The sequence below is a fragment of the Chiroxiphia lanceolata genome, chromosome 11 (assembly GCF_009829145.1).
Source record: "Chiroxiphia lanceolata isolate bChiLan1 chromosome 11, bChiLan1.pri, whole genome shotgun sequence".
NCBI lineage: Eukaryota > Metazoa > Chordata > Aves > Passeriformes > Pipridae > Chiroxiphia > Chiroxiphia lanceolata.
Window position 1 is genome coordinate 17,635,074 of NC_045647.1, and position 26,961 is coordinate 17,662,034.

General features: G+C 49.4%; 1 protein-coding gene across 2 annotated transcripts in view; it reads left to right on the forward strand.

Moving 5' to 3' along the window:
• BSN (bassoon presynaptic cytomatrix protein) overlaps nt 1–26,961 on the forward strand; it is a 93,947-nt gene that overhangs the window by 25,771 nt on the left and 41,215 nt on the right. For both annotated transcript variants that reach the window (XM_032698997.1, XM_032698998.1), the window contains exon 3: nt 23,234–24,016. In XM_032698997.1, the coding sequence (XP_032554888.1) occupies nt 23,234–24,016 (783 nt within the window). The remainder of the gene's footprint in view (nt 1–23,233; nt 24,017–26,961) is intronic.

Genomic DNA, 26,961 nt, shown 5'->3' on the forward strand with positions numbered 1-26,961 from the left:
ATTTTCTAAGGAAACCAAACCCAAGAAAACCAAAATTGTGTTTTGCTTGGTACCTCCTCTCCTGTGCAATCTGCGGGGCTGCCAGAAACCATTGGCATGGTGAGGTGGGAGCTCCAGGACTGGTTTGGCATGATTTCTGAAACCATTTTGTGAGGCTGGTTTTGAAGCTTATGTAAACACTTTCTTTTCACGAGTCTTTTATATATGTGTGTGTGTGTGTATATATATGTGTGTATATATATATATATGTATATATATTTTATACACATGCTATAAAATAGCTTTTTATAATATATATAAAAATAAAGTAACAGACTTAGTGTATGAGCTGTAGTCCCCCATGCTCCACCATTCTACTTACAATTCCAAGAGCAGGTTTTTCAGAGGAGGGGTAGCTGTACCTCCTAGCAAAACACCTTCACTTCGTAATTAGGTGATACCTTCTGCTCAGAAGCATATGAACTCCTTTTAAAGACTATTTTTCTTTACCTTTTGTGTTTTATCCCTTTTCAAGTGGCTTGATGGTCATTTCATCTTCAAGGCAAGTTATGAATTTCTGTGCTGACGAAGCAGTCGGCCTCCGTGGCATCTTGAGTTGATCACTTGCTGAGAGGAACAAAATATCTCGTTGGGTTTTTTCTTCGCTGTCTGTTTATTCCTTTGAGCAGCAGCTCGTTCTTGTTTCACAAGACTGGGCAAACAGAAGTTCCTGTCTGCTGCTGGTGTCACTCAATATTTTACATGTAGATAATCACATTCTTCCCTCTGTTCATCTCTGTGTGCCGAAATAACTGCTTGTCATCGTTTTCAATTTGGTCGTGTGCTGGCGGGCTGCTTTCCTCGTTCATTCACTTATTCCTGAAGGTCAGTGCTCTTGCCATAGACAGTTATTTTAAGCAAGGGGAATTATCAAGCAGGGAGCCATGGTGGCACCATTAAAGACAAGGAGTTATTTAATAACATGGTAAAATCGAGCAGTTTGCTTACACTCCTGTGCAGGAAATAGGTTTTTGAATGGAGATGTGTTATTTTTAGTGCAACGCTGCAGCTATAACATTCTAGTAGGATTTTTAATTTCTCATTAAAACTCTTTTTCTACTTTTCCTCTGTGTTGTCTTCGAGGGGGTTTTTTGGACAGCTTGTTCTGCAGGACTGTACCGGTGATGCTGTCATCTCCTCTAGGGAGAATAGCTCAGTTTCAAACCAGTACAATGGGTTTAGAAAATCCTCTTTTTATACATCTTTCGCTTTGTTCCGCCGCTCCCGTGGCTTTCGCCTGACTGATCCTGCAGCATGTTCATCTGATTGGATTTGCTCTGTTTGGTATCATGAGGAGTAACCTGCAGGCATCCTTTCTGCCTCTCTGGGGTTTTGAAGTACCGCCGCACATTGCTAATTTGATAAATTAATTTCTTCTTCAGTCTTCTCTTAAAATTTATTGGGCTTCTTTTAATTTGTTTTCTCCCCATCCTAAATGCTAAACCAAAAACACGAGGAACTTGAGTTTGATTTTAATCAAGAGCAGTGGCACTGCATTAAAACATGTGCTTTAGTTAGAGCTGAAATGAAACTCAAAATGCCTGGCTGCCTAATAGGTCTGCTTGAAACCATTTGGGATTATAGGAAATCTTTGCCTTCTGCCTTCATTTCTATTGTACTTTCTGAAGTAGTGTTTATTAGATGCAGTTTATCAGTATTCGAATGCACCACCCTAAATAAAAGGAACATATTTGTACATGTCTGTTCTTGACCAAATGCCTTTCTTTTTGAAGTCCCTGCTTTTGTCCCCAGGCCATTTTGATTGTACTTGCTGTATTTGTGACCGTATTTATGATTGAGAATTGTAAACTTCAGCTCTGGCTCACTTTTTTAGCTCCACTTAGGGAGACTGAAGTGATTCTTTGTACTTTTTATGCCATGAATATAATGAATTATGAAATATTTAAAATATTTGAGAATAAATCTGTTCCCTATGTGCTCTGTGCCATGTAAGCTCGTCACCAACCTTTGATCACAGACCTTCAGCAAGCAAAACATAAAAAGTCTCAGGGAGGATTAAAAACTGCTGGTTGGTTTCCCAACAGTGGTCAGGGTTGTTTGACAGGAGAAGAAAAATTCTCAGCAGCTCCTGAGTTATCTGTGGCAAGAGGAGATAGCCACAAAAATCGTTTAAAGTTTTTAGGTAAATGTTGAAATTGTATCAGTGGAAAATAGACCATCAGCTGAGGAGATGAGACTGAAATAGTGTAAGTATTGTGTAGGGCTGTGTTTATCCTGCCATAACCTAACAGTAGATGGTTTTCTGCTCAGTAGTGTAAGAAAATTTGGGTAAAGTGGAACGAAGAAGAAGAAGAGGAGGTAGGGGAACCAGAGGGGTGACACAGTGCTCAGCAGAGCATCTCTGGTGGCAGGAGTGGGGCTTGTTGGCATTGGAGGGATGGCCATGGTCCAAAGCCTTCTCCAGCCTGGCTGTACCAGCAGGAGTGGTGCCTGCCCACAGCATCACCTCCAGCCATTTAGCAAATGACTGAAAAAAACCCAAATATTGAAATTATGAAGCTGTTCATACACTGCTTTTCTTAAGAGCCCATTTCTCATTTGGTTCATTGTCCCAATTTTACACCACAACGCTGTCCAATTTTCAGCAAACCCCACCATTTTTGTGAATTAAGGGCCTAATCTAAATTACTTACCCTTCAGGAGGCTTTGGCTTGGCTAGTGACCACTAGTTCAGTAGCACTGCAAGCCAAGGGCTGTGCTCAGGGTGCCAGGGGTGTTATTAGTTCTTCATTAAACAAATGGCTGTTACTAATGAACAGTAAATCCTCATTTCTTCCTCTCATCCATCTCCTCTCCTGCCCGTCGTTCACTGAACATCCAAACACTTACAGGTCTCTGATGCTGTGTAAGTGTGGGCAAAATCCTCATGGGTGTCATTGCTTTTACCCTGGGGTCTAGGAGATGCTAAAATGATTTGGTGGAAGTAGCTTGGTGCAGGTCACTCGTGGTCTGGGTGGCTCTGAGGTCACTGGAGCACAGCTGTAATTTATATTTCTGTGATTTCTGTGGCTTGAAGTCATGTTTTACAATATGCTGTGTTCTGATGCACTGCCCCAGGTGTTAATGTGGTGGGTTTAGGGGAGGAAGCACCAAGGGCTGAGCAAGGAAGGACTGGATGAAAACAGGGGTCTACTTGCCGATAGATAATTAAATATGTTTTTATGAGAGATTTGGTTTCCCTTGTCTCTCTCTGCCTTTTCCAGCAACGAGAGAAGTCCATCTCCTCTTTAGTTCTTCATTGAGAAGCTGGGAGGGGGTTTGGACTAGGGAATTGGATTTTGGGGCTCTCAAACCATGACACAGGGCAATGGTGGCGTGGCATCTACTAAATTTCCAAGTTTTCTCTGGGTGCATCAGCTCCGTGTTGGACGTAGCTTTTTGCAATGGGAGTGATGGCAGAGGATGAGCCACGATATTACATTTACACGGTCTCTTCTCTTGCTGAACAGCAAAGCCAACCAGGATTTCTCCTGCCCTTGGGACCTCAATGACACTTTGTTTTCCTGGCCATGAAGCACCTCCAGCCCCAGCCGCTGACATGCGGCACCACATCTCCAGGAGGTATTATTGTGCTCATGCACAAAGGCTGTGTTTAGAGGTTATAGTTCCCTCTCTTTTTAAAGAATGAGTGTTGGGTCTGAAAAAAACCTGTTTCTCTGGTCTGGCATCCCCTGGGGCATTTCACACCCTGGTGTCCTGCTCATGGTGTCCGTGGGTAACTGGGGAGGTAGGGCTGGAGGGTTGGCTCTGTCTGCAGCAGTCCATCCTTCTGGGCACCTTTCAGTAAGTTCAGGACTGTGTTTTTTTCCTCCTGTGATCAGATCAAACCCCTGGACACCCTTGGGCAGGCAGGGTTTGTGTTCTGCGGTGTTAGACAGCTTTTTATGTGTGTACGTGGTAGATTGCACCCTACATCCAGCCAGACCCCTGCACTGCTGAGTCAGATTGCCCATTACAGAGTGATTTCTCTTTTGAGATCATCCTTCTTTACCATATAGCTGTAAAAATAAATCTGTCGTTAGCATTACGTTGCAGATCTGGGAGAAATTTTCCATTGGATCAGGCTGCACAATGGGAGAGAAATAAGAGTTTTATTCCAATTTGTTCTTTGTTTTTAGCAAAGCTTCAGCCAGCAGTGACCTGTATCTGCAGCAGGCGATGCTGTTTGCAGGATCTGGGGCTTGCCATGCCTGCTGCCTTCTCCTAAGGATGCAGCAGTTTGGGCTGCAGCCCCCTGGGCAGGAATGCTTGGCCCAGACTCCTGCCACAGGGCAGCTCCCATCCCGATGCCCAGGATCAGCATCTGCACCATGAGGTGGGACCAGAGCTTGATGGGGATGTGCCCACTTAAGGAAGCCCTGCAGCTCTCCTCAAGAGCACCCTGTGAGCTGGGCACTAAAAATCTGCTCTTTGTGACTGCAGTGGATAGTCTACATTTTTAGTGGTGAGAAAATATTGATAGGAACCTGGAATTTATCACCCTGGACCAACCGGTCGCGTGTGTGTATATTTCCCGTATTTTAGCCCTTCCTCACCATCACCCTTCACTTCTTAATCCTTTTATCCCTACACCAAGTGTCCCAGCCCTCTTGGCATCCTGTATCTGCAGTGGTGCAGTGAAGGATGTGTCTGTTGTCCCTTGGTTAGACTTTTATTTATTTCTGCTCTATCTCTTTTTTTTTTTTTAATGGACTGATTAACACTGGTTCAAACGACTCATGTGAAGCTGGAGAGCAGCACACTTGTCTTGCTGAGCCTTTCTACACAGAAATGGCTCGTTTGCCTTTTTGGTCCCTGCTGCAGCCCGAGCAGGAGCTTCTCCCAGCCGTCTGCAGGGACGTGCAACTCGTCTGTTTGACAGATCACAATTTAAGTTGGAGCCCACGAAGGAAAGCTCATGAGTAATTCTGGCCGTTCCTCCCAGTGTGCCGCCTTTCGCTGCGCTCCGCGTGGATGATTCAAATAATGCAAAATGTCAAAAAATATCTTGGCTAAACGGTTGCTGGTGACTAAGGGGGCTAGTGTTGCTCGGGGTGGGTCCTCTCCACTGACAGCTGGTGCAGGAACTGTGGGAACACAGGAGGGGCTGTGGTGACGCCTTAAATTGTTCGGAGGGGATGGGAGAGTGTGGCTTCCCGCAGGCTGGAGCGATGCTGCGGTACAGAGGGGTAATTAAAACAACTGCAAGTAGAGAGGAATCCTCCCGAGGGATGGGAAGTGGCCTGCTTTCTGCTTGGCATCTTCTGCTGCTTGCTAAATACCAAGCCCAGCAAGCTGCGCGTGCTGAGCTGCCGCCGCCCTGCACCGTCCTTCCCTCGGTACATTAAGTTACAACAAGCTGTTTGCTTGGACGAGACATGGTTTCCCTCTGGCTTTCAGCTCCCAGATCACTTTATCGTTAAAAAGAAAAGCCAGCTGAGGATCAGAAGCGGTTGTCAAGCTTTCCAAAGCGGAGCAGGGTACTGAGTCAGAGGGTCCCTGTGTTTTTGAGAGCTTTGCTGTGCCTGCTGCTTGCTTTCATTTCACTCCCCTGAACGTCCCCAGGCAGAGCAATAAGATCCTTTACAGCCTATGGTGGTGGACGGGGATATTTTGCTCACATGGATGCTACTCCAGGTTTTCTCACTAGCGAAGCACATGAAATCACACATGTGGTTGAGTGTCCCTCTGCATCCTGCTTACTGCACAGGCAGTATCCCAGAGAGCAGGAATTGCACAGGGCTTTATAGCCCTCGCTTGTGTGGTCTGGTTTGCAGTGTGTGCTTGGCACTGGAATGCTGCACTGCCTCAGGGAGCGCTTAGGGGGAAGCTTCAAGAGCTTTCAGTGCCTTGATGGGGATTGAGTTAATCCTAGCTGAATTCATTCCTTTTTACTGTCTTTCTGCAAGCTGCAGAGAGCAGGGTGGCTATAAGGAAGGGTGTCAGACACTCCACCCTGGCACCCACTCTGTACCCTGGGGGCTGCATCTCTGGTGTAGGGGTGCCTGGTGGGAGAACCCCAGTGAAGGAGGAGACATTGTGACATGGCTCTTCCCACCGCAGCTGGTAGTGACATATGAGGTCCATCCGGTCCTTAAAGACAGAGGTGGTGGCATCTCATCAGCATCTCTTGTAACCTGAATTTAGCTGATCACCATTGCTATTTATAGAGCTGTGTGGGCTCCCATCACCAGAAACCAAATTGTTTCTCCCTGACCTGTCTCTTGTCTGTCTCTTGGCCGTGGTCATGTTTAGGTGCTAAAAAGCAGACTTCTGAAAGTGAATGCCTTGAGGTGCTTGTGGGACAGCAGTTCATGCCTGCAGAGGTGTTCCTCCCCACCTTAATTCAAGCCTTGCTCCCAGATCTCACCCTCCTGCTGCACTCAGCTCCTCTTCTCAGAGACATAACAGACAGCCCTGCTCCTGGGCAGCCCAGATCTGAGGGGTACAGTGCTAATGGACTGTGAAAACTGGTTATTTTAACTCTGATTGAAATGCTGTTTTTTCTAGACTGCAAACCTTTTGATCAAGGACAGCCGAAGGGTGGGATGTTTCCGTTCTGGAGTCAGTTTGTGTTCTAAATAGGCTGTGTGGCTGGCGTGGCTTTCTGCTCTGAGTAAATCAAAGCCAAGTTGTTGGAATGGCTCAGTAGGGAAATCCAGAGAGTGAGATGTGGCCTTAATGGGATGGGAGTAAACTATGCAGCAGGCTGGTGGGATTAAAGGTTTGTCAGAAGGAGTTAAGGCATGGACGTAATATGGCACTATACCAGCTGGAAGTCAGTTTGGAAGACTGAATGGCCAGTGTGTCCCTCCCCTTCCTCCCTTGTCCCCTGCCCTGGACACTTTGATGCCCATCTCCTGCATCCTAATGAAGCCCAACTGCTTGTGCAGCAGCTTTACAAAGAACCCCCAGGACGGGAAGAAGTGTGAACATTGACATCTTGCTCTCTCCCCAGCTGTTCTGCCACCCCCTTGCTATGTCCAAGCCGTGGGGGCAGACTGGCCAGACCCTCGAGTTGGAGATTTCCGTGGAAGTGACCCGAGCGGTGGGCAGGATAGATGTGCCCCTCAGTCTAATGGAGAGGAAATTTTGTGCCCACCTACCTCTGGCCGCCCTCTCCCCTTTCTGATGAGCACGGCACAGTATTCCCATTAGGCGGAAACAGAAGCACAAACACTCGGGCTCATCTGTTCAGCAAAGCCAAGATTATTCTGAATCATCCAACATCCTTATCAGGGCGCTCCAGCCGGCGCTTGCATCAGTCACAGCGCGGGCTGGCGGAGTCGGCGGCAGCGCTCGGCCCGCTTTAATTGCCACGAGCCAGCAGCTATTTGAAGCCCTGTCCCCGAAGAGCAAACGAGCTCGTCACTGCGTGGAACTGGGCTTTGCAGGAACCGCGGGATCAGCAGGCGTTCCCTGTTAAAAACCTGCCAAGGACGCAGACCTATAGGGGTGCATGTGAAGTGCAGCAACCAGCTGGGCGTGGTGGAATGGGCTTGGATCTGCGAGTGGGAGCTCCCCTCGGGATTCTAGTTTGAGTTTTGGGTTTTTTTCCCCCCTAATTGCAGAGTACCCTGATGCCTAACAGGCAGGGAGGGAAGCTGGAAAGGCTGTGTCCCTGCGACTCCTCAGGTGTGAGGTTCCTCCAAAACCAGCTTTGTCATGGCTCTGAGCTGCACGTTTGTTCTGTTCTCTCAGGTGTACCATGTTGTCTTTACTCCCTGTGAGACATCTCATGTCTCTCCTGATCTCCTGGAAGGCACTGCCTGCTGTGTTCACCTCTGTTCTCAGTGTGACGCCCAGTAGATAAAATACCAGGTCTAGTGGAAAAGTCTGGCTGAAAACTAGGTGGTCTATACTAAAATTACTCTGGGGACTTGAGGAAGGGTTGAATTACCTGTGTTTCTGGATTCCTCAGAAATAAGGAGCATACTTATTGTGGGAGAAGCCTGTCCTTGAGCTCACCTGCCTGTGTTCTGCCTGCGTACTCTATGTATTGCAAAACCTTTGGAGCTTTGAGAAAAGCAAATACCCTTGGTGTCTGATGGAGCACAGCATGCTAATGCAAGACCAGCAGTGCTGGGATCTATCCCAAAAGGTGAAGCCCAGTTAAAGTGAGCCCTTGTGCCTGGGCATGGTGCTGTCTTCTTGTCTTAGCACCTGCTCAAGGGACCTTTGGCAGACTGGGGCATGAATCCCCGTTTTTCTTGGAGTCCCAAGTCAGTATGGAGATGCTGGGCCAGGCCAGTTCATACCTGTAAATCTGTTTTTACACATTCTACCTTATGTTCTGACCTGCCATATTAATTTTCCAGCTGATATGACTGTGGCTTTCAAATTGGAGAGTGCGTTGAGAACTATCCCCAAACAGGCATGCTGCTGCTGCCATCTGTCTTTGAGCTGCTTCTGGGATCCCACTATTTGCTCTCAGCAGACAATTGTTATTGCTTTATTGACTTCAGAATTAAAAAAGTCCAATACCTTCTGAAATACTGTTTTCCATAACTAGGTGCTAAATTCCTGTTGACGCCTGGGATACGTATTGAAATAATAATAATAGTGCTTCATGCTCAGGAGTTGCATAAAGTTTTTGCAGTTCTGCCCCCAAAAAAGTCCAGTGATCTGATGGTTTTGAAGGACATGTCATTTGGAGGGCTCTGAAGAGCTTCAGCGCCACTGCATTAAGGGATCTCCAAGCCATGGCACCCCACCAAGAGCCAAAATTGGGTGATACGTTACTGTTTGTAGAAAGTGAAAGCTTCAGTGCATTTTCTGATGGTTTTGGCCAGCACAAGCTGTTGCCCCAAGTCCCGCTTCTTCTCCAGCTGACCCATTTTCCTATGTCCTCCTGTGCCACCCAGCCTGCATCCCACTGGGAAGCAAAGGTCTCAGCACGGTGAGACCCTCTCCCTGTGTGAGTGGGTCCCTGTGCACCAAAGAGCAGCACTGCCCAGGTGATGTTGGCCGTGCACCGTGTGCTCTGTCGCATCCCAACTCCTGCTGCATCCCATGATTCAGACCTGCTTCTCCTTTTCTTTGCAGAGTGCCAGGAGTCAGCCCACGCCAGCAGACACTGCTGTGGGCAGATAAAAGCTTATGGGAAGGTGGTGTTTATTTGGATGGCAAATGTTTCCCCCTCCCAGGTGCACGGATCCTGCTGCTTCCTCCTTGCTGGCCAATCCATCCCTTACCTGCCCGGTTTAAGGCGGTTTGGGGCTGATTGCTCGCAGTCAGCATGGCTCCCACTGTTCAACTGGAGGTTTTGATGCACAACACTTGAAAATCAGAGGCAAGACCTCTCCAGCTGAACCCCTGAAAGTGGAGGGAGCAGCGATCCCTGCTGCCCTGTAGGTCATCAGAGTCAGTCCCATGGCTGGTAATTACAAACAAGTCGCCTGGGTTTGCAGCCAGGGCTTGAGGACAAGATTTATTGTTTCCCTGCAAAAGTGGTTTCTAATTGGCTTTGGAGCAAATCAAAGGGGGGTGAAATCAGTGTGAACTGTGCAGTTTGGTCCTCTGTAGTTTCCTTGCTGTCTGGATGGACATGGAGCACTGCAGCTGGCATTGCCCGTGTGCTGCTGCTTGGAGACTGTTCAAAGAAAAGCTAAGAAGCCCCAGAAGGTGGAGAAAAGATTTGCTTCAGCAATTTTTTTTAACTGTGGTTTTGTTTTGTTTTGTTTTTTTACCTGAGCAGTTTCTATTTGCATTTTTTTTTGTCTTCTGTAGCAGTTTCTGGTCTTGTCATCAAGGACTTGGCCCCTCATTTGAGCAGAGCGAAACTGGCTTTTGTTGTAAGCTTGCCTGGGATGTTGAGTTGGGCTGAGGGGTCCTAGGCAGGTTGCTCTGTGGTGACCCTCTGAGCCTCCCTTCAGAAGGGCTGCAGAGAGCTCCCCTAATGGGATAACTTTGTATTTTGGCTAGGGTTATGATAGAAGAGACAGTCTTTTGACTGGTAGGATCCTTTTTCATTAAGAGTTTATTCACCTTGCCGGTGTATCAGTTCAGATCTCCATGACAATGATGACTTTAGATCAGCAAGCAAAAAAATCGTAAAATTGAATCATAGAATGGTTTGGGTTGGGAGGGATCTTAAAGACCATGTTGTTCCAAACCCCCTGCCCTGGGCAGGGACACCTTCCACTAGACCTAGACCAGGTTGCTCCAATCTGGCCTTGAGCGTTTCCAGGAACAGGACATTCACAGCTTCTCTGGGCAACCTGTGCCAGGGCCTCACCACCCTCACAGTAAAGAATTTCTTCCTAATATCCAATTAAACCTGCTCTCTATCAGTGGGAAGCCGTTCTGCCTTGTCCTGTCACTCCAGGCCTCATCCAAAGTCCCTCTCCAGCTCTCTTGGAGCCCCTTTAGGTACTAGAAGGGGCTCAAGGTCTCCCTGGAGCTTTCTGTTCTCCAGGCTGAACAACTCCAGCTCTCTCATCAAATCATGATTTGAATGACCAATTTTAATCTTGCTTTGCAACTAGCCTTTTTTTTTTTTTTTTTTGAAGACAGTGTGATTGCTCTTGTAGTCTGGCTGGCAAATGCAGCAGCCTCGTCTTCATGGGTAAATAATAGCTATAAAAAGCCAGTTAAAAGTGATGTGGCTCTACAGGTATCTGTTCAAATTCTAATTGTTCATAGATTTTTGTGTTAGAATTGGCATTGTTTACTTAGTAGATGATGACTTATGAGCCAAGTCCAGGTGCATTTGGATAAGGATAGGAATTCCAACACAGAAAACCTATTCTAGTTCATTTAAATAGGTGACTACACAAGCTGTTTCTGGTGTTTATGGCTATCCTTGTAAGATCTTTTCAGGTTCCATGGCCACCCAAGTGGGTCTTGCCAGAAGAAGATGAGACAAGAGGTGTGTCTGGAGACAGGTAATCTGGAGGCAGCTTTGTCAGTGCCATGCAAGGCTGAGCTCCTTTCCTCCAAAGCCACCTGAGTCGCTCCTAAAAGTGCACAGAAACTGCACCTGGAAACACAGAAAACCATTTGCTGGGTCTGAGTTCATGGAGGTGCCATGGAGCCCCATGGGAGGTCATCACCAAGAGTTCTGCAGTGTAAAGCTGGTGGCAGTCACTTCTAGGAGACATTTTACACATCGTGGTCTTGGTGCCAGGATGGGCTCCCATGGATGGATACCTTCAGCAGGGAAGCTGCTTTCAGGCTGGTTTTACTGGATAAAGCTGTGCAATGTCTGTGGTCTGTAGGACAGCAAGTAATGGACTTAGACTGCAAGGGAGATTTAGGTTAATATTTCGGGAACGTTTCCTAGCAGTGAAGATGGCTAAGCAAAAGCCCCTTTATTCCTCCTTTCCTCCCCCCCCCCAGTAAATCCACAACTGATGCAAAGTTTTAAAGACCAAATTAGACAAACATCTGTTGTCAGCGATGCAGACTTGTTTGATCCTGCCCAGGCCAAGGGATGGATCCAAAACCTTTCAGAGACCATTACAGCCCTCTCTCCTTGCCCTACTGCAGGACATCAGGGCAAAATCCTGAAGCCTTTAATATGGCTTTGTTGGGACAAAGCAGCAGCAGGGTGCAGGAACTTCTACAGGAGAGTGAGGAGCGTGGCAGGGTAAGGCAGTGCAGGGTGCCCAAGCTGGAGGAAACCCACCCAGTGCGTCTCCTCTGCTTGTCAGAGAGGCCTAAAGATGCTCAAGGTTTGTGGTAGGGCCCCAAGCCCTGTGTGAAAGCCTCTTGCATCCATCTGGGGTCGCTGGAGCCAGAAGATGGTCTGTGGTTGATAGAACAGTTTTCACAAACTTTCTCAGTGCTGTGGTTTGTTACACCTCTACTGTGGGAAGGGGGCTGCCTGGGATGGCTTTGTCAGAGGGTTAGGATTAATCCTCCTTCTGGACACCATCCAGGTTGTTCTCTTGGGTCTCTCCCATCTGAGCGTGGTAAGTCCTGGCTGGGTGGGACCTTTCCTCCCCTCGACAGTGCTCCTTCCCCTGCCTCCTCCACAGCACCCTGATTGTTGTCCCTCATCATAGCCCCTGTGGGCCTCCATCCTCCAGGCACTGCATCCTGCTGTGCCTCACTGCAGCTCTTCAGCTCGGTCACCATCATCTAATGAGATTCCTGGACAAACCAGTACAGCCAGCTTCCAAGGAGGGCTGTGTGGAACACCCAGCTGTGTCCGGACCCTGAACAGGACAGGGGGATGTGCTATGTCTGTCTCCTTCCAGGTGCACACCCAAACTTTGTGCCTTTTTAATTTGTTCAATATTCGCATCCTCTGAGCAGCACAATAACCCAAATGAAGGTCTGGGCCATCCAAGGGGTTTCAGGGAAGATCAGACCTGCCCTGGGCAGCCTATTGCTCTTCTCGCCAGTGTTTAGTACCCAGCCAGGGTGTCTTGGGATAGTGGCATCTGTTTGTATTTCCTTTGCTGCAGCCATAGATTTGTGCTTCACAGATTGTGTGGCTAGCTGGATTATAAATTATTCATGGCAGGCAACTTATCGTGTTTATCTGGAATAATTGAGCAATTAAGTCTGTTTAGGTATGTAAAAAGATTATGCAATGGCTTGTCTATCTTCAGGCCTTAAATTCTGCAAGAGCATTTGTTACATATTTAATCCAGAATAACAAAAAAAAAAAAAAAAGCTGAAGATACATTCTGCTTTGATGCACTGATCCACTACAATGTGTTTATTCACACAAGTTTTTTATTCCAGCAGCTTCACTTATAAATACAATACTGGCCCAGGATAAATGAGACTTAACTTGGCTCCTTCAGTCTGGGGGAAGTGTGAGGCCATAACACCAGGGCTGTGACTGTGTCTCTGAAAATACTTTGGACTATTTATGCCAGCACCAGGATTGTCATTAGTGTTTAGAAACCTCCATCCGAGACACGTAGGTCAGAGGATCGAGCTCCTCTCCGCCCTCACTGCTGTGCAGTACTCAGATGTTGATGCTGCCAAGGTAATCATCCTCAGTGCAATCACCCAGCACCTACAGGATGGACAAGGGATCAGACCCAGCCAGCACGGGTTTAGGAAGGGCAGGTCCTGTCTGACCAACCTGATCTCCTTTTATGATCAGGTGACCTGCCTGGTGGATGAGGGGAAGGCTGTGGATGTGTCTACCTGGACTTCAGCAAGGCCTTTGACACTGTCTCCCATAATATACTCCTGAAAAAACTGGCAGCCCACGGCTTGGACAGGGCACTCTGTGCTGGGTCAGGAACTGGCTGGATGGTCGGGCCCAGAGAGTGGTGGTGAACAGAGCTGCATCCAGTTGGGATCCAGTCACTAGTGGTGTCCCCAGGGATCAGTGTTGGGCCCAGTTTTATTGATGATTTAGATGAGGGGATTGAGTCCATCATCAGCAAATTTGCAGATGACACTAAGTTGGGGGGAGCGTCAATCAGCTGGAAGGCAGGAGGGCTCTGCAGAGGGACCTGGATAGGCTGGAGAGTTGGGCTGATTCCAACGGGATGAGGTTCAACAAGGCCAAGTGCCGGGTCCTGCACTTTGGCCACAACAACCCCCTACAGCCCCACGGGCTGGGGACAGAGGGGCTGGAGAGCAGCCAGGCAGAAAGGGACCTGGGAGTTTGGATGGACAGGAAGCTGAACATGAGCCAGAGTGTGCCCAGGTGGCCAAGAAGGCCAATGGATCCTGGCCTGGATCAGGAACAGTGTGGCCAGCAGATCCAAGGAAGTGATTCTTCCCCTGTACTCAGCACTGGTGAGGCCACCCCTGGAGTGCTGTGTCCAGCTCTGGGCCCCTCAGTTCAGGAAGGACATTGAGGGGCTGGAGTAGGTCCAGAGGAGAGCAACAAGGCTGGTGAAGGGACTCAAGCACAAGTCCTATGAGAAGAGGCTGAGGGAGCTGGGGCTGTTCAGCCTGGAGAGGAGGAGGCTCAGGGGAGACCTCCTCACTCTCTACAACTCCCTGACAGGAGGTTGTAGCCAGGTGGGGGTTGGTCTCTTTTCCCAGGCAACTATCAGTAAGACAAGAGGGCTCGGTCTCAAGTTGTGCCAGGGGAGGTTTAGGTTAGATATTAGAAAGAATTTCTTTCCAGAGAGGGTGATCAGACATTGGAATGGGCTGCCCAGGGAAGTAGTGGATTCTCTGTCCCTGGAGATTTTTAAAAAGAGACTGGATGTGGCATCAGTGCCATGGTCTGGTAACTGCAGTGGTAGTGGGTCAAGGGTTGGACTTGATGATCTGGGGGGTCCCTTCCAACCCAGTTGATTCTATGATTCTACGAAGTTTGGGGTGTGAAAGGACCTCTAAATATTCAAGAGTGTTTTGTTTAGTCCCTGAGCTACAGCCATTATCTCCCATTGCTTTAATTGTCCAGAAGAGTTCCCCAAGGAGCCAGGAGCTCATGGGCAAGGCTGCAACAGGGACTACTCAGAGCTGATTAAATGTGAGCCTTGCAGTAAATGGATGATTTTATTCTGTGTTACTAATAGTAAACTGGGCTGCTTTTAAATTAGTCTGAGTCTCTATTTACTGAGAGCAGCCTGTGCTCTTTATAGCATTGTAGCTGTGAATTGCATCGCTGCTGCACAGGGCACCCCGAGAGGCCCCGTGGCCTCATGTATTCCTCTGCTTTGGGCAGGAGGTGCCAGAGAATGGAAAGTTTTGAGCTCCCCTGCTCCCTCCCAGGCTGCTATTTTAGTTCCGCAGGAGACAATGAGTGAGCAGGACCGGAGGCTCCTGTTACTCGGGACGTCCGTCCTTCTGCTGGCGGCAGGGCACGGGAGCAGCAGCAGAAAAGGGCAAAGCAAGCCATTAGGCTTTCCTTGGCCGAGAGGGCTCCCGTGGAAGTCCCGCATTACGGAGCGGGAGGGACCTGGGGCTGCACTTAGAGCACCTCGGCGTGCAGAGCTCGGGAGGTTAAAACCCGGGGTGAGCTCTCTGCCATGCTCCCTGCCCGGGCCCAGGGCACAGCATCCTCCCAGCACGTACAGACGTCCAAACCTTTCATGCGCTCCTGCGGACGGGGAACAAAGGCTGTCTAAACAGGAGCTAGTGAGGCAGCAAATCGCACAAGAAACCTTCCCTAATGAACTGGAAGGACTTGTCCCTTCGCCTCGGGCGGCGGCACTGCCGGCATGCTTAGCTAGTCAGCGCCTTGTGTGGCGGGGGGACCCGCGCTCCCGGGGGGGGAGCAGAGGAGCAGCAGTGGGTCTGGCGCTGGAAAGGTTTCCTCTGCCCATCTGCTCCTCTCCGCCAGCAAGGGAGAGTAGTGAAGGAGGGGATGCTCTCACTTCCCGGGCAGCCAGCGGCTCCATCGCTGCCTTAGCCATGGGGAATGCTGCCGGGGAGCACCGTCCTGCCTGTGACGGCGGATCGAGGTTAGTTGCGAAGCTGTTGGGCATGCAGTTGTTTCCTTTGATCGTTTGCTTCATCCCCGTGTCGGTGGCTGCGTGGTGTGGGTAAAAAAGACATAGCAGCAAGGCACAGGAGCTGGAGGTCGCTTTTGAAACCCAGAGGGTCTGCAGTGGAGGTCAGTGCTTCCTGCCGCCCTTTGGGGAGAGGAGATGTGCTTGAGCAGCCTTGGGTTGGTTCAGGGAGCGCTAACCAGAGAAAGGAAACTGGTGGAGAAGTGACTCATAGGATGAAATGGCACTGTCTTATTCCGCAGCTCGATTCTCTGGACAAACGCGGTTTCCCATCTGTTATTTGCAGAGAAGGAGATGAGTTTGGGGGTTGGTTCCTCTCGCTCGCCAGCAAGCGAGCAAGTTGATTATTTTCTGGCAAGCATTAGCAGGATGATTACTGACGGCTCCGGTGGCTTCCCTTTCTGAGCAGGAGTGCCAAGGACTGGATTTTATTTGTATTGAGATGTTTGAAGATAAAAGATGAGCATAAGGTGGCCTTTTTCACAAGTGCCTCGGTGCCTCGGTGACCAATTCCCCTGTCAATTAAGTGCCGAAACACTCCTAATTGCACATTTTCTCTGGAGCCCTGGGTTCTCCTCAAACTGTGCTTTAGATTTGGACCAGGAAGCTTCAGCCCACGCTGCCTGCATGTTTGCATCCGCCTCCTCTCCACCTGGATGCAGGCGTGAATTCTGGTGATGTCTTGACATGCAGCATGGCCCGGGGCACACAACAGCTCCCGCACACTGGGCTGCTTGTGGTCTTCCAGAGGCACCTCAGGAGACTCCATCTCCTGGTGTTATCCATCCTCCCCCAGCTCGGACCCTGGCTGGTACACCACATGGCAGCCTCCCACAGGATGCTTTGCAGGCTCCTCACTGCATTTGCACACAGGCTGTGCACTGATCCAAACAACAAGGGCTGCTTTTCCTACCCTCCACACACGAGTTCTGTGGCAAACTGTCCCTGCACTGCTGGAGGAGAAATCAGCAGTAGAATAATGGAATCCTAGAACCTTGGAATGATATGGGTTGGAAGAGACCTTAAAGATCATCTAGTTCCAACCTCCCCACCATGGGCAGGGGCACCTTCCACTGGATGAGATTGCTCAGGGCCCCATCCAACCTGGCCTTGAACACTTCCTGGGATAGTTTAGTTCTGCTTTAAAACACAAACCCCTAAGTTCAGAATAAGGCATATATTGGTGTTTGTTGTGTGCTCCACCAGCCAGTCTGAGATGGTGTGGGAAAATGGGAAAACTGATCCACACGGTACCTCTAGCTTTTTCCATCTGCATCAGAGCTGCATCAGCAGCTCTTCCAGGATTTGCTGAGCTTTCCCTGCTCTCCTGCAGCCATTCCCACCTCATGCCTTCCCAGCAGTATCCCAGCTCCCCACCACAGCTTGCTGTTCCCTCTGTTCTCTAGCCGTGGGCTGCCTTCTAGCACTGCCTCTTCCCTTGGATCAGGATGTTGTTTAATTGCAGAGTACGTGGCTTTGCCACATTTCAGCACGACAATGTAAAACACAGGACGTGCCCCCGGAGAGCTCCTCCGGAGTGGATCCGGGAGGCACGGAGGGAAGGGACATCTTGCTGACTGGCTGATTTCGTGAGACAACAGTTCTTCATCTGCAGGCAGAGCTGCTGAGCTGAAGACACTTAAGGACACTCTCAGGCAGGGCACTGGCAGCTCTCGGGAGAGGCCAGGCTGTTGCAGTGTTCCTTCAGGATAAGCCAGGAGCAGCCATTAATGAAACCCTTCTCCATCCAGTCAGTGATCCTGGTGTTGAGCCTCTCTATTAGCCTGATTAGCACAGTACCTTCGTTACCCACTTCCAGCTTGGGTTATTTTTATGCCTGTGAAAGGCAGAGGAGGGAGCTGTGACCATGGCCTTGGGGTGCATCTGCTGGGAAGTGTCTTCCCCTGGGGGGGCTCTGGGGCAGGGACCTCTCGGGGCTCTTAGAGTTGAAGAGCTGCTGCCAAAGGTTCGCTGTCGTGCTCTTCCCAAATTTTGGGTTGGGTTTTTTTCAGGATTTCCAGTTTTGTGGAGTACTAAATACACATATTTTGGGCAACTCAGAGAAAACCCACGCTCCTTTTCTCCTCTGATTTCCCACGAACTTGTCTTCTTGTTTTTCTGTTTGTTGTGCATCCCGTTGTCTCGCTCCAGAGGAGGAGCATGGGTTGTATCCTCTGCTGAACAAAGCTCCTTTTCTCTGTCCTGTTCAAACTGGTTACCCTTGGGTGGGATTGATCACGCTGGACTCAAGATGACTTCAGAGCTGCTCTTCCCAGCCTAAAATAATTGTTTAAAACAAGTCAGATGGACTGTGCCCAGTGGCCTCCTCTGACACGAGGTCGTGTAGCCTTTGTCATGTAGACCTTTGTCGTGACGCAAGGTCAATGGCTTTGGCTGCAGTGAGATGGTGTAAATGGGTAGAGCTGCTGAGGAAGAACTGTTCAATCTCAAGTCTCCAAAGTCTTAAATACAATCGTCTAAATATGGTGTCTCCTACCCTTTTTGGTTTTGTTATTTTTCTGTAGTAGAATAGCATCCTGGGTGACCTCCAAATGGTCCAAAATAACCAACCCTCAGCAAAGACAAAATTACTCTATATTATAATCCTAAATTTTGGCTTGAAAATATCTTGGATGTTCAGTTATGAAGTTTTTCTGCTTACAGCACTCATTTTAAAGCTTCTACCCACTGCAAAGGCTGAACTCGATACTTGAGATACTTCTAGATCTGTATTGTCTTACCTCAGGAGAACAAAACAACCTGCACATAACCAGCTCTTCCTCACATCTCCTGGTAACAAATCCTGGGGACAGGCTATTTTCACATAGTTTCCTAAAATAGGTGGTGTTAGAATAACTTCAGAGGCCTTATAAACTCAAGCTGTCTCTATCATTTCAGATCATTTTTAAATGGGTGTTTTTCTAGAGGGTTCGGAAGCTGCAGTGCACAGGGACAGATTTTGGTCCCCCTTATGTACCTATGCAAAACCCTGCTCTGCAGAGAGTCAGGATCTAGCCCATCAGACCTGTAATTTTATATATATATATGTATATATATATATTTGCTGAGCTTTCCCTGCTCTCCTGCAGCCATTATATATAAAAAATACATATCAGTGTTTAAGTCTGCCTGGGCACAGCCAGCACGTGCTGTGGATATTCCTGTTACAATTTTTTTTTAAGGAAATGCTGATTGGAAAGTTTTCATTCCTAATGGGATTTGCAGATGGTTGGTGCTTACGGGACTGCATCAAGAGGGGGGAGGCACATCTGGCAGCTGTGACCCCGCAAGCACCGCCGCTTGCTGACCCATCCATGCATTGGGGAATAACAAGATTTGGGAGGGGGTTTTGAGGAATATACTGGGGTGTTGGAGGGGTCTGCAGTGGGAAGGGTGAGACTGGTGTTCATGGGTGTGTTGGGCACTGCCTGCAGGGCTGGGGCAGGTCAGGTATTGGATGCAGACATTCCAAATGTCCGTAAAGATTGGATGGTTCAAGCAATCAAAGTTTTTGAGATCAGAATGAGTATTAAAAAACCTATAGATGAAAGGCCTGCAAGCTTTACCTCCCTGAGTCTTCTGCTGAGCCCAACAGCATGTGTATAATTTGTTTTAATGGTTAGAAACATCTGCTGTTAAAAGTGATGCTTAATATATTTGGCTTCCATTTCCAGTCATTAGTTCTTTTTATGCCTTTTTCTACCTAATTAACAACCTTTTAGTACCTGTTATTGTTTCCACTGAATGTGCTGCTATATCGTAATCAAGTCACTTCTTAATCTTCTCTTTGATAAACGAAAAAGATCGACCTCTTCAATTCTCTCATTTCAAACATTTTCTGCATCCCTAGAATGACTCTTACAGATCCGGTTTATATCTCCTGCAGTGTTTTACTAATCTCCTTAAAATGTCGGTGTGGAACCATTGAGGGCTCTGGAAAGAGTCCCTCGGTGCTGGAAGAGGAGACTGAGCCACCTCCTCACTCCTACTTCCAGCTCCAGGCTTCCTGCACAGAGCAAGTGCGGGTTTGCCAGGCAGCAAAGACTCATCTTCGTCGATATTTCACATATGGGGGGCTGAACAGGATAATCTTTAAGGTCTCTTCCAACCAAAACCATTCTGGTTTTACCAAAATCCACTGTGTGTGAGTGGTGTTTGCCATAGTGAGCTGATGAATCAGCTGTGACACTGGTGAATCCTCTTTGTCCACCAGCTCAGCCAGGTAACTAGTCCGAAATACATTTAGCATATTCACAATTCATATTCTGTAGTGCTTTTTTTTTTTTTTTTGTCAGCGTGTCATACATTACTAGGTCAAAACACCTTTTGGACGTCAAGGATATTGCTTCTGTGCATTACTAATACCAAATGCGGAGGGAATAAAATCAGGTTTGCTTTGCTGTGACCTATTTTTCCTGAAACCACGTTGACAGGCATATATATGAGTGTCCTTCGGTTCTCTGCCCTATCTTTCTGCCTTGGACAGATGTCTGGCTCTCTGTCCCCTTCAGGCCATACCTTTGCCTTCTTGGATATTCAAGCAGAAGACTCTTCCAGACTTGTAAAATTTCCTCTTAAAAAATGAACATCAGCACGCAGCAGTTTTCTTAGTTCTCTTAGATCTCTTGGATGCAAAATTATTCAGATCTGCCAAATTTAAATGTCTTCTGGTGCTGGTAGATGTTGTTGAATGTTCTTCTCAATTGCTAATAAGTTGGAAGCACTTCATCCTTACAACGAGTGTTATCCTGCTTGTTCCCAAATGTTCCAGGACAGTAATTACAGCATGTCCATCATATCTGTCTCATTAACAGCTCCCCCATCTCCACCCAGTGATGGACCCCTGTCCTTTCTAGGAGGAGCCTGGGTGTAAGTCTTTGCTAATCCAACCCCTGAAAGCTTTGATTTGGTGGAGAAGTGGGCGAACAGGACCCAAAAAGAGATGAAACTGGACTATTTGGTTGACCTGCATCACCATCCTCTAAACGCTCCTCTTCTTGCCTGCAGACTCATCATGCAGGGAGAAAGTGCTCCAAAACCAGTAGAGAAGTAGGTGAAAGAATATGAAAAGAATCATTTATCCTATTACTTCTTCATCACCCAGGCTTTTCCACCCTCCTTTCTCTTTCTTGGGGAAAGGATCTTTGGCAAGATGACTCGGCCCTTCCTCTTTGCTATCTTCCCTCCAGCATCCTTTAAGTTGTCTTTGATGTGTGTAGCCCACACAATGTGTCATCGGTTGCATCAGTGGAGGCCGGTCAGGCAATTTGTGATAATCCCAACTCAATTTACATTTCAAATGCTTGCTCTGGGAGCCCATCTCCCCACTGTATTCCCTGCAGCTTTCTCCTGCTCCTCAGGACAGATGTTCCCCAGCAGTTGCTCACCAAGTCGCAGGGAGCAATTGGATGTTCCCTATCCCAATGGATAACCCCCTGGCTTTTTACTGTCTGGGTTGCAGGTTCATTGTGGAAAGTGAGAAAGCTGCAATGACCACCTTGGTCTCCAGCCCCGAGCTCAGGGAGATCCTGATGGGCTTGTCCATGATCCATAGGCAGCTTACCTGGCCACGGGACCCGGGCATGGTGCCTCCCAGTGCCCAGGTTTTCCTGCAGGGGCCTTGGCCAGGGGCAAAGTGGGCACTGTGTGTGGCACAGGGAAGGGATGGATCTCCTCTTCCCCCCATTTCCACCTCACCAGAGGGTCTTAAAGTGTGGGTAAGGAGATTATGTGGAGAGGGAAGATTTGAATTTCTTGCGTCTGGGGAACAAGAAGCTGAATAGAAAGGATTGGTTCTCCCTTAATTTAAGCTGATGGGGATGGTGGGCAAAGCTGATGGGATTTTGGTAGACACTCTCTTGAAATAGAATAGTGGGAAGAAATTCCAGGGGGTGTGAAAGCAAAAATAACGCAAGAAATTCTGGATGTCAGAAGAGAGACAGCAAGACCATAGAAAATTATAAAAACCAAAGCGCTATTTTCACAAACTAAATATAATGTGGCTCGTTTGGAGCAGCTTGGAGAAACGACAATGTGAAGCAAAATTGCTGGGGAAAAGTCGAGGCTGCTTTTTCCTCGGCTCTGAGTGAAGGACTCGAGCGGAGGCTGGTGCAGAGAGTGGCGTGGGAGCTCAGCAAGCACAGGGAAGGGTGGGAAGAGCACAGAGCTGACATGCAGCCAGGATTGAAGGGTGTTAGGAAGAGCTCTGCTGGAGATGAAGGGGCAATGCAGAGCCTTGGCACGCAGCAGGTGCTGGGAAGAGAGGGAAAGGGGCATGGTGGGCAGGTGGATATTTGTTCATCCACGCACCCTCCCTTAAGTTTGAATCCATCTTTCCTGGTTAATTTGAATTTCCTCTGGTTTTAAAAGTTTATTATTTGAAGGCTGGGCTTTATGAGAGTCCTCCTGGGGAGGGGACCTGGAAGGAGGGCTCAAGGGCACACCTACCTCTCCTCTTGAGGACTCACCATCCTGTCCCATCACAGGACCTGCCATAACACCCAACTGCATCTCTGCAGGCTGCTCCTTTGAGCAGAAAGAAGTTGAAGCATGCCTGTGGCTGGAGTGTAGGGGGAAAAACCCTGTGGCCAGGTCATGAATCACCTCTGCCTCCAGCTGCAGGACCAAAAGGCCTCGCAGAGCTGGAGCCGTGGGGCTGGGTGAGGAGATTAATATCTCTGCAGCAGGGATTAAGCTGAACCTTAGAGGTGATCCTGGAATGAGGAGATGGCTTCCTGAATGAAAGGCAGGAAAATCCACATCTCATGCAGTGGGTGCCGGCCTGTGGGATGTGCAGCCCCTGGAGAGCACAGGGAGCTGTCGGATGCTGCTTCTGCCTGGCTCTGGGTCTGCTTGTCCTGGGTGCTGCTCCAGTTTTTGGGAATGTTCTGGTCCTTTTTGCCACCTTAGTTGCTTGTCTTGGAGAACTGTTTTGCGAGCAGACCTGGCTGTCCTGCTGACTGTGCTGTATATTAATACTTGTGGAGCCACTGAGCGTCCTGGTGATTCCTCGTGTGGAAAGGCTTGTACAGCCTCTTTAATTAACTTAATTCAGACATTAGTGTGTCACAAGGAACATCTCTCGAGAGGGGAAGTCTTTCCTTTATCACCACTTAGCCAGGGAACATTATCTTTTTCATTTGCATCCAAAAGTTCATCAAAAGGGCAAGAGTGAAAATTAACCCTTTGCTCCCTTTGCCTGCCTGGCAGTGAAGATGCATCATGCAAGGAGAATGCACTCTTGCTGTCCCTAACAGGGTTTCAGTGCCAGATTTTGAGGTGGGATATCACAACCCCCACACTGATTCCAGAAAAGCCATCTCTGCTGGCCCTGGAGAAGTGTTGGGCATGGCACAGTGGTGTTTCCTATGGGAAGCACTCAGAGTCTGAGGGGCCCTGGCAATTTTCTGTGCTAGCTCTGGTCACCAAGCAGGAGGACAAAATTGGGCATTAGGGAAGGCGGGGGGGCCATGAGCCTTGGGAAAGGCCCCTTTTCCCCCAGGGAAGGCAGGGCCTCATGGCTAGCAGTCGCTTCACAGCAGAAGCCTTGGAAGCAGACCAAGGCTAATTAAAGCTGGCGTTCACGCTGTCGTGCTGTGCCGTGGGTACCTGTGACAGATGGGGGCTGCTCGCCCTGACTGCGAGATACTGGTAGCGAAGAACATGGTACCAGAATGTTTTTCAGGGGCTGATGGCTGGTTCCTATGGCTACGTGGGGTCTGCTGGGGGGAAGCTGGGGGTGTGCTGGGGCTGCCTGCGGGCGTCTGTACCTGCCCACCGCTCACTGTCCGTGTCCTCTCCTTGTCTCACAGGTGAAGGAATGGCTGTGCTTGAACTGTCAGATGCAGAGGGCACTGGGGATGGACATGACCACCGCTCCTCGCTCCAAGAGCCAGCAGCAGCTGCACTCCCCTTCGCCATCCCCCTCCCACTCCCCAGCCAAGCATCCGCCACCCTCGGGTCCAGATAAGACCCCTCCGACCCCCCGCACCCAGCCACAAGAGCCACCCAAACCTCACCCCACCACGCCACAGAGGGAACCGCACGGCCAAGGACAGCCAAAACCTCAGGAGGCAGCCAGGTCCTCCCCGCAGCATCAGCCAGCCAAGCCTTCCCCCTCTGAGCAGAGAAAGGCACCGGGAGATGTCGGGGCGAAGCCTGCAGCCCCAGCTCCCGGGGCTGGGGCACCAGAGCAGCCCCAGGAGGGGCTCACGGGGAAGCTCTTTGGCTTCGGGGCGTCCCTCCTCACCCAGGCCAGCACACTCATGTCCGTCCAGCCAGAGGCCCCCCCTCCGAGCCAGCCGTCCCCTGGCAAAGTGCCTCCAAAAATCGTCTTCAGCGACGCCAGCAAAGAAGCTGGTCCCAAAGCCCCGGGGGCACAGGGCCGGGCCGGTGCTGCACCGGCCGCGAAGCCAGGCAAGGCAGAGCAGGGTGTTAAGCCGAAGGAAGTGCCGAAAGCAAGGGTCTCGTGCCCCCTCTGCAAGGCGGAGATCAACGTGGGCTCCGGCGAACCCCCCAACTACAACACCTGCACGACCTGCCGGCAGCAGGTCTGCAACATGTGTGGCTTCAACCCCACGCCTCACCTGGTGGAGGTAAGGGGGCTGGTGGGGGCGGGTGTCTCCTGGCTTGAGGGTGCGTGTTCTCTACTTGCTTAAAATGGAGAAAAGATGATGTGTTTGCTTTCAGAGGTCAAAATAAACCTTTAAGAAACTGCTGAAGCCAAGTCGTTCCTGGGGTAAACCCCAGGGCCGTAGGCCATGGTCCTCCACCTCTTAGCAAAGACTTGGATTTCATGTACGTACACTGATTTCGTGCTGGTTTCATGGCTGTTGTTGAGGGCACCTCTAGCAGTGCCCACGGCTCCCCAAAGGTGTCCAAGAGTACGGAAATAGGAACAGGTCATGGAGGTGCCAGAGTCACCAACAAACATCCTCCTCCTGGTGCTGTGGATGGATGCCTTGGCCAGACTTGAGATGAGGCTAATGAGGGATGTTCTGCAGGTCCTTCATCCTTGGATGGTGAGGGTGCAAGGAAAGTGGTATGGGGAGGAAAGTGTCAGGATGTCAGCAAGAAGAGCCTGGGTGCAGGGCAGGGGAATGGGCTGAGCATGGGGATGTGGGGATGCCTGCAGTGCTGTTTGAATGTGAATTGTGTGGGTGTCCTGCAGCCTGATGAGATGGAGTGCAGGCAGAGAAGAAGGCAGGTTGAGGTGGTCTGCAGTCCACCTAGTCTCACCAGCTGTAGTCAAGGATGTCTCTGAATTATTGTGCTGCCTACTCAGATCATCTTCCCAAGCACCAAAAGGGCACCTTAGCCAACTTTAGCAAGGGGAGAGGAGAGTGGTACAACCGGGTCTCAGTTGGAGCATCCCTTCCACCTTGGAAGTTGGGGAGGGAGATCTTCCAGACCCTTGGAAAAGAACTCTGTTAAAGCCTAGACCCTCACCCCCTGCTGCATAAGTGATTTGAGACCCTGACCAGAGGAGGCCCAGGGCCTTGCTCCTGAAGTGCTGCATCTTGCAGCCAGTAAGACACGGAATCGATACCATCAGCACATGGAGAAGTTAATGAGAACTTTAAATGACCAGAAGTAGGATTGCTAATCTTGGCTCTGTTCCACAGCAGATAATTACATTTTATGTCCCTAGCTCCTCCCTGCAGTTTCAATTACACCCAGTAATTTTCTGTTCTTCTTGATGCTGCTGCTGCTGCTCACGGTCACGGTGGTGGTGGAGGAGAGACACTCTCCCAGCATGTGTGTGGAGGTGCAAACTCCCCAGATGGCCACCTCCTTGCTCATTATGCTGTTTTCAGTGCCAATGCTCTTCTCCTGCTCATTGCTCCCCCCACTGCCCCCTCCTTACCCGAAGGACTTGAGTGAGGAAAAAGAGTATCCAGGTGTTTGGTACCTTGAACCCTGTGTTGCCATGCCCTTGGGCAGTGATGTGTTCTCAGGCTTCAGAAAGCTCAGGGGTTGGTGAAAAGGCTTTAATGTTCTCCCTGGCACCTGGCTGTTAATTAATTAATTAGAGAATTAATTTGGGGTTGTGTTGTAGCCAATAATGTGGTGCTCTCTGCAGGTACCAGGGAAAGGTGAGCTCTCCCTAGCACTTGTCTCCAGGGTCACTAGCTGACACCTGGGATTAAATTTCAGATTTTGAAGGCTGGACTCTGCGTGGGCTCCCTCAGCTCTTGAGCAAACACCTTCAGACACCTTTGGCAAACCCACCCTTGCACGTACGTCTCTCTTAGTGTTTCTTGCTGCTGCTCATCCCTGCAATATCCACGTGCCTTCACATACAGTGAAGGCCCACAGCAAGGTCCTACCTGGGCTTTGTGTTGTCATGGGTTTTGTTTCCCTTTACACAGAACCATTATCCAGGTCAAATGGTTCGGTTGGCTTATGGGATTTCTTTTTATAAAAGTTGAGAAAGAAATGCAACACTTGAGCTGTGAATGTCCTTAACAAAACCTTTCTGAGGAAAGGAAAACATTGCAATGTCTGTTAATGTGGTCGGGCTTTAGGTTTGCTTGATTTTCTGGGAAAATTGCTCTGTGATCTGATCTCTTTTTGCCTGCAGCTCACATGGGCTTGTCCCAAGCCCTGAGATTGATGCAAATACCAGAACTCACTCTTTGAAGTAGTGAGGCTTGATCCATTAATTGCTTGATGAATTAGGACCTTGGCTATAAGCCGCCCTTGGAAGTTGTGTGAAAACTAATGAGGGATTTGAGCCGTGGTCTGGTAAGTGCTGAGGAGCACAAGCTGCGGGTGAGACGGCAGCACCCTCTGTACGCACTGAGGGAGCCTGGGCAAAGGCTCCAAAGCCTGCACCCTGGCTCCAAACAGCATCAGTCACAGGGAAGAAGAGGGCATGGCCCACAGTGGCCTGGTTTTTGGAGAAAGTGTTGCAGGAAAACAGTGCAAAAAGCATGCATTTCCTGCAAATAAAGCTGTATTATCACTGCAAGCGGTCAAGGCTTTGTCACAGTGTTGTCAGTGCACTGCACATGGTTATAGTTTCATAGCAAAGCTGTGTAACCATCTTGTGAGGGGAAAAAACCCTAAATAATGTTTGCATCCTCATGGAAGATAAGTATTTTTGCTGACGAGCTCACTTCCCCTGCCAGCGAGGCAGGACTGAACTCACAGTGCAGGACACTGGTCTCCCTGTGCCGGTGTGGGCTGTCCCAGCTCCATGGGAAGCGTCACTCAGACTCAGTCTGGTACTTGTTGGGAGGCTGGCGATCCCAATAGTGCAGTGGGAGCCAGCACCTCTTCCCTTGGGACCTCAGCTCCTTGGTGGCTTCCCACATAATGCTGAGGGTGAGGAGAGTTCCAGCAGCCACTAACTCTGGTGCTTTAGCTTGTGCTGACTTCACATCCATCGTGGCTGTCTAGGAATAGTCCCTGCAGGTGGCTGAGGTGAATCTTGAAGGGAGCTTTGACCAGAGCAGATCCTTGGGAAGGGGACAGGAGGTATGGAGGAACTGCATGCTTAGAGAGGCCCCATGAGATGTACTGGCCTGCTGGTGGA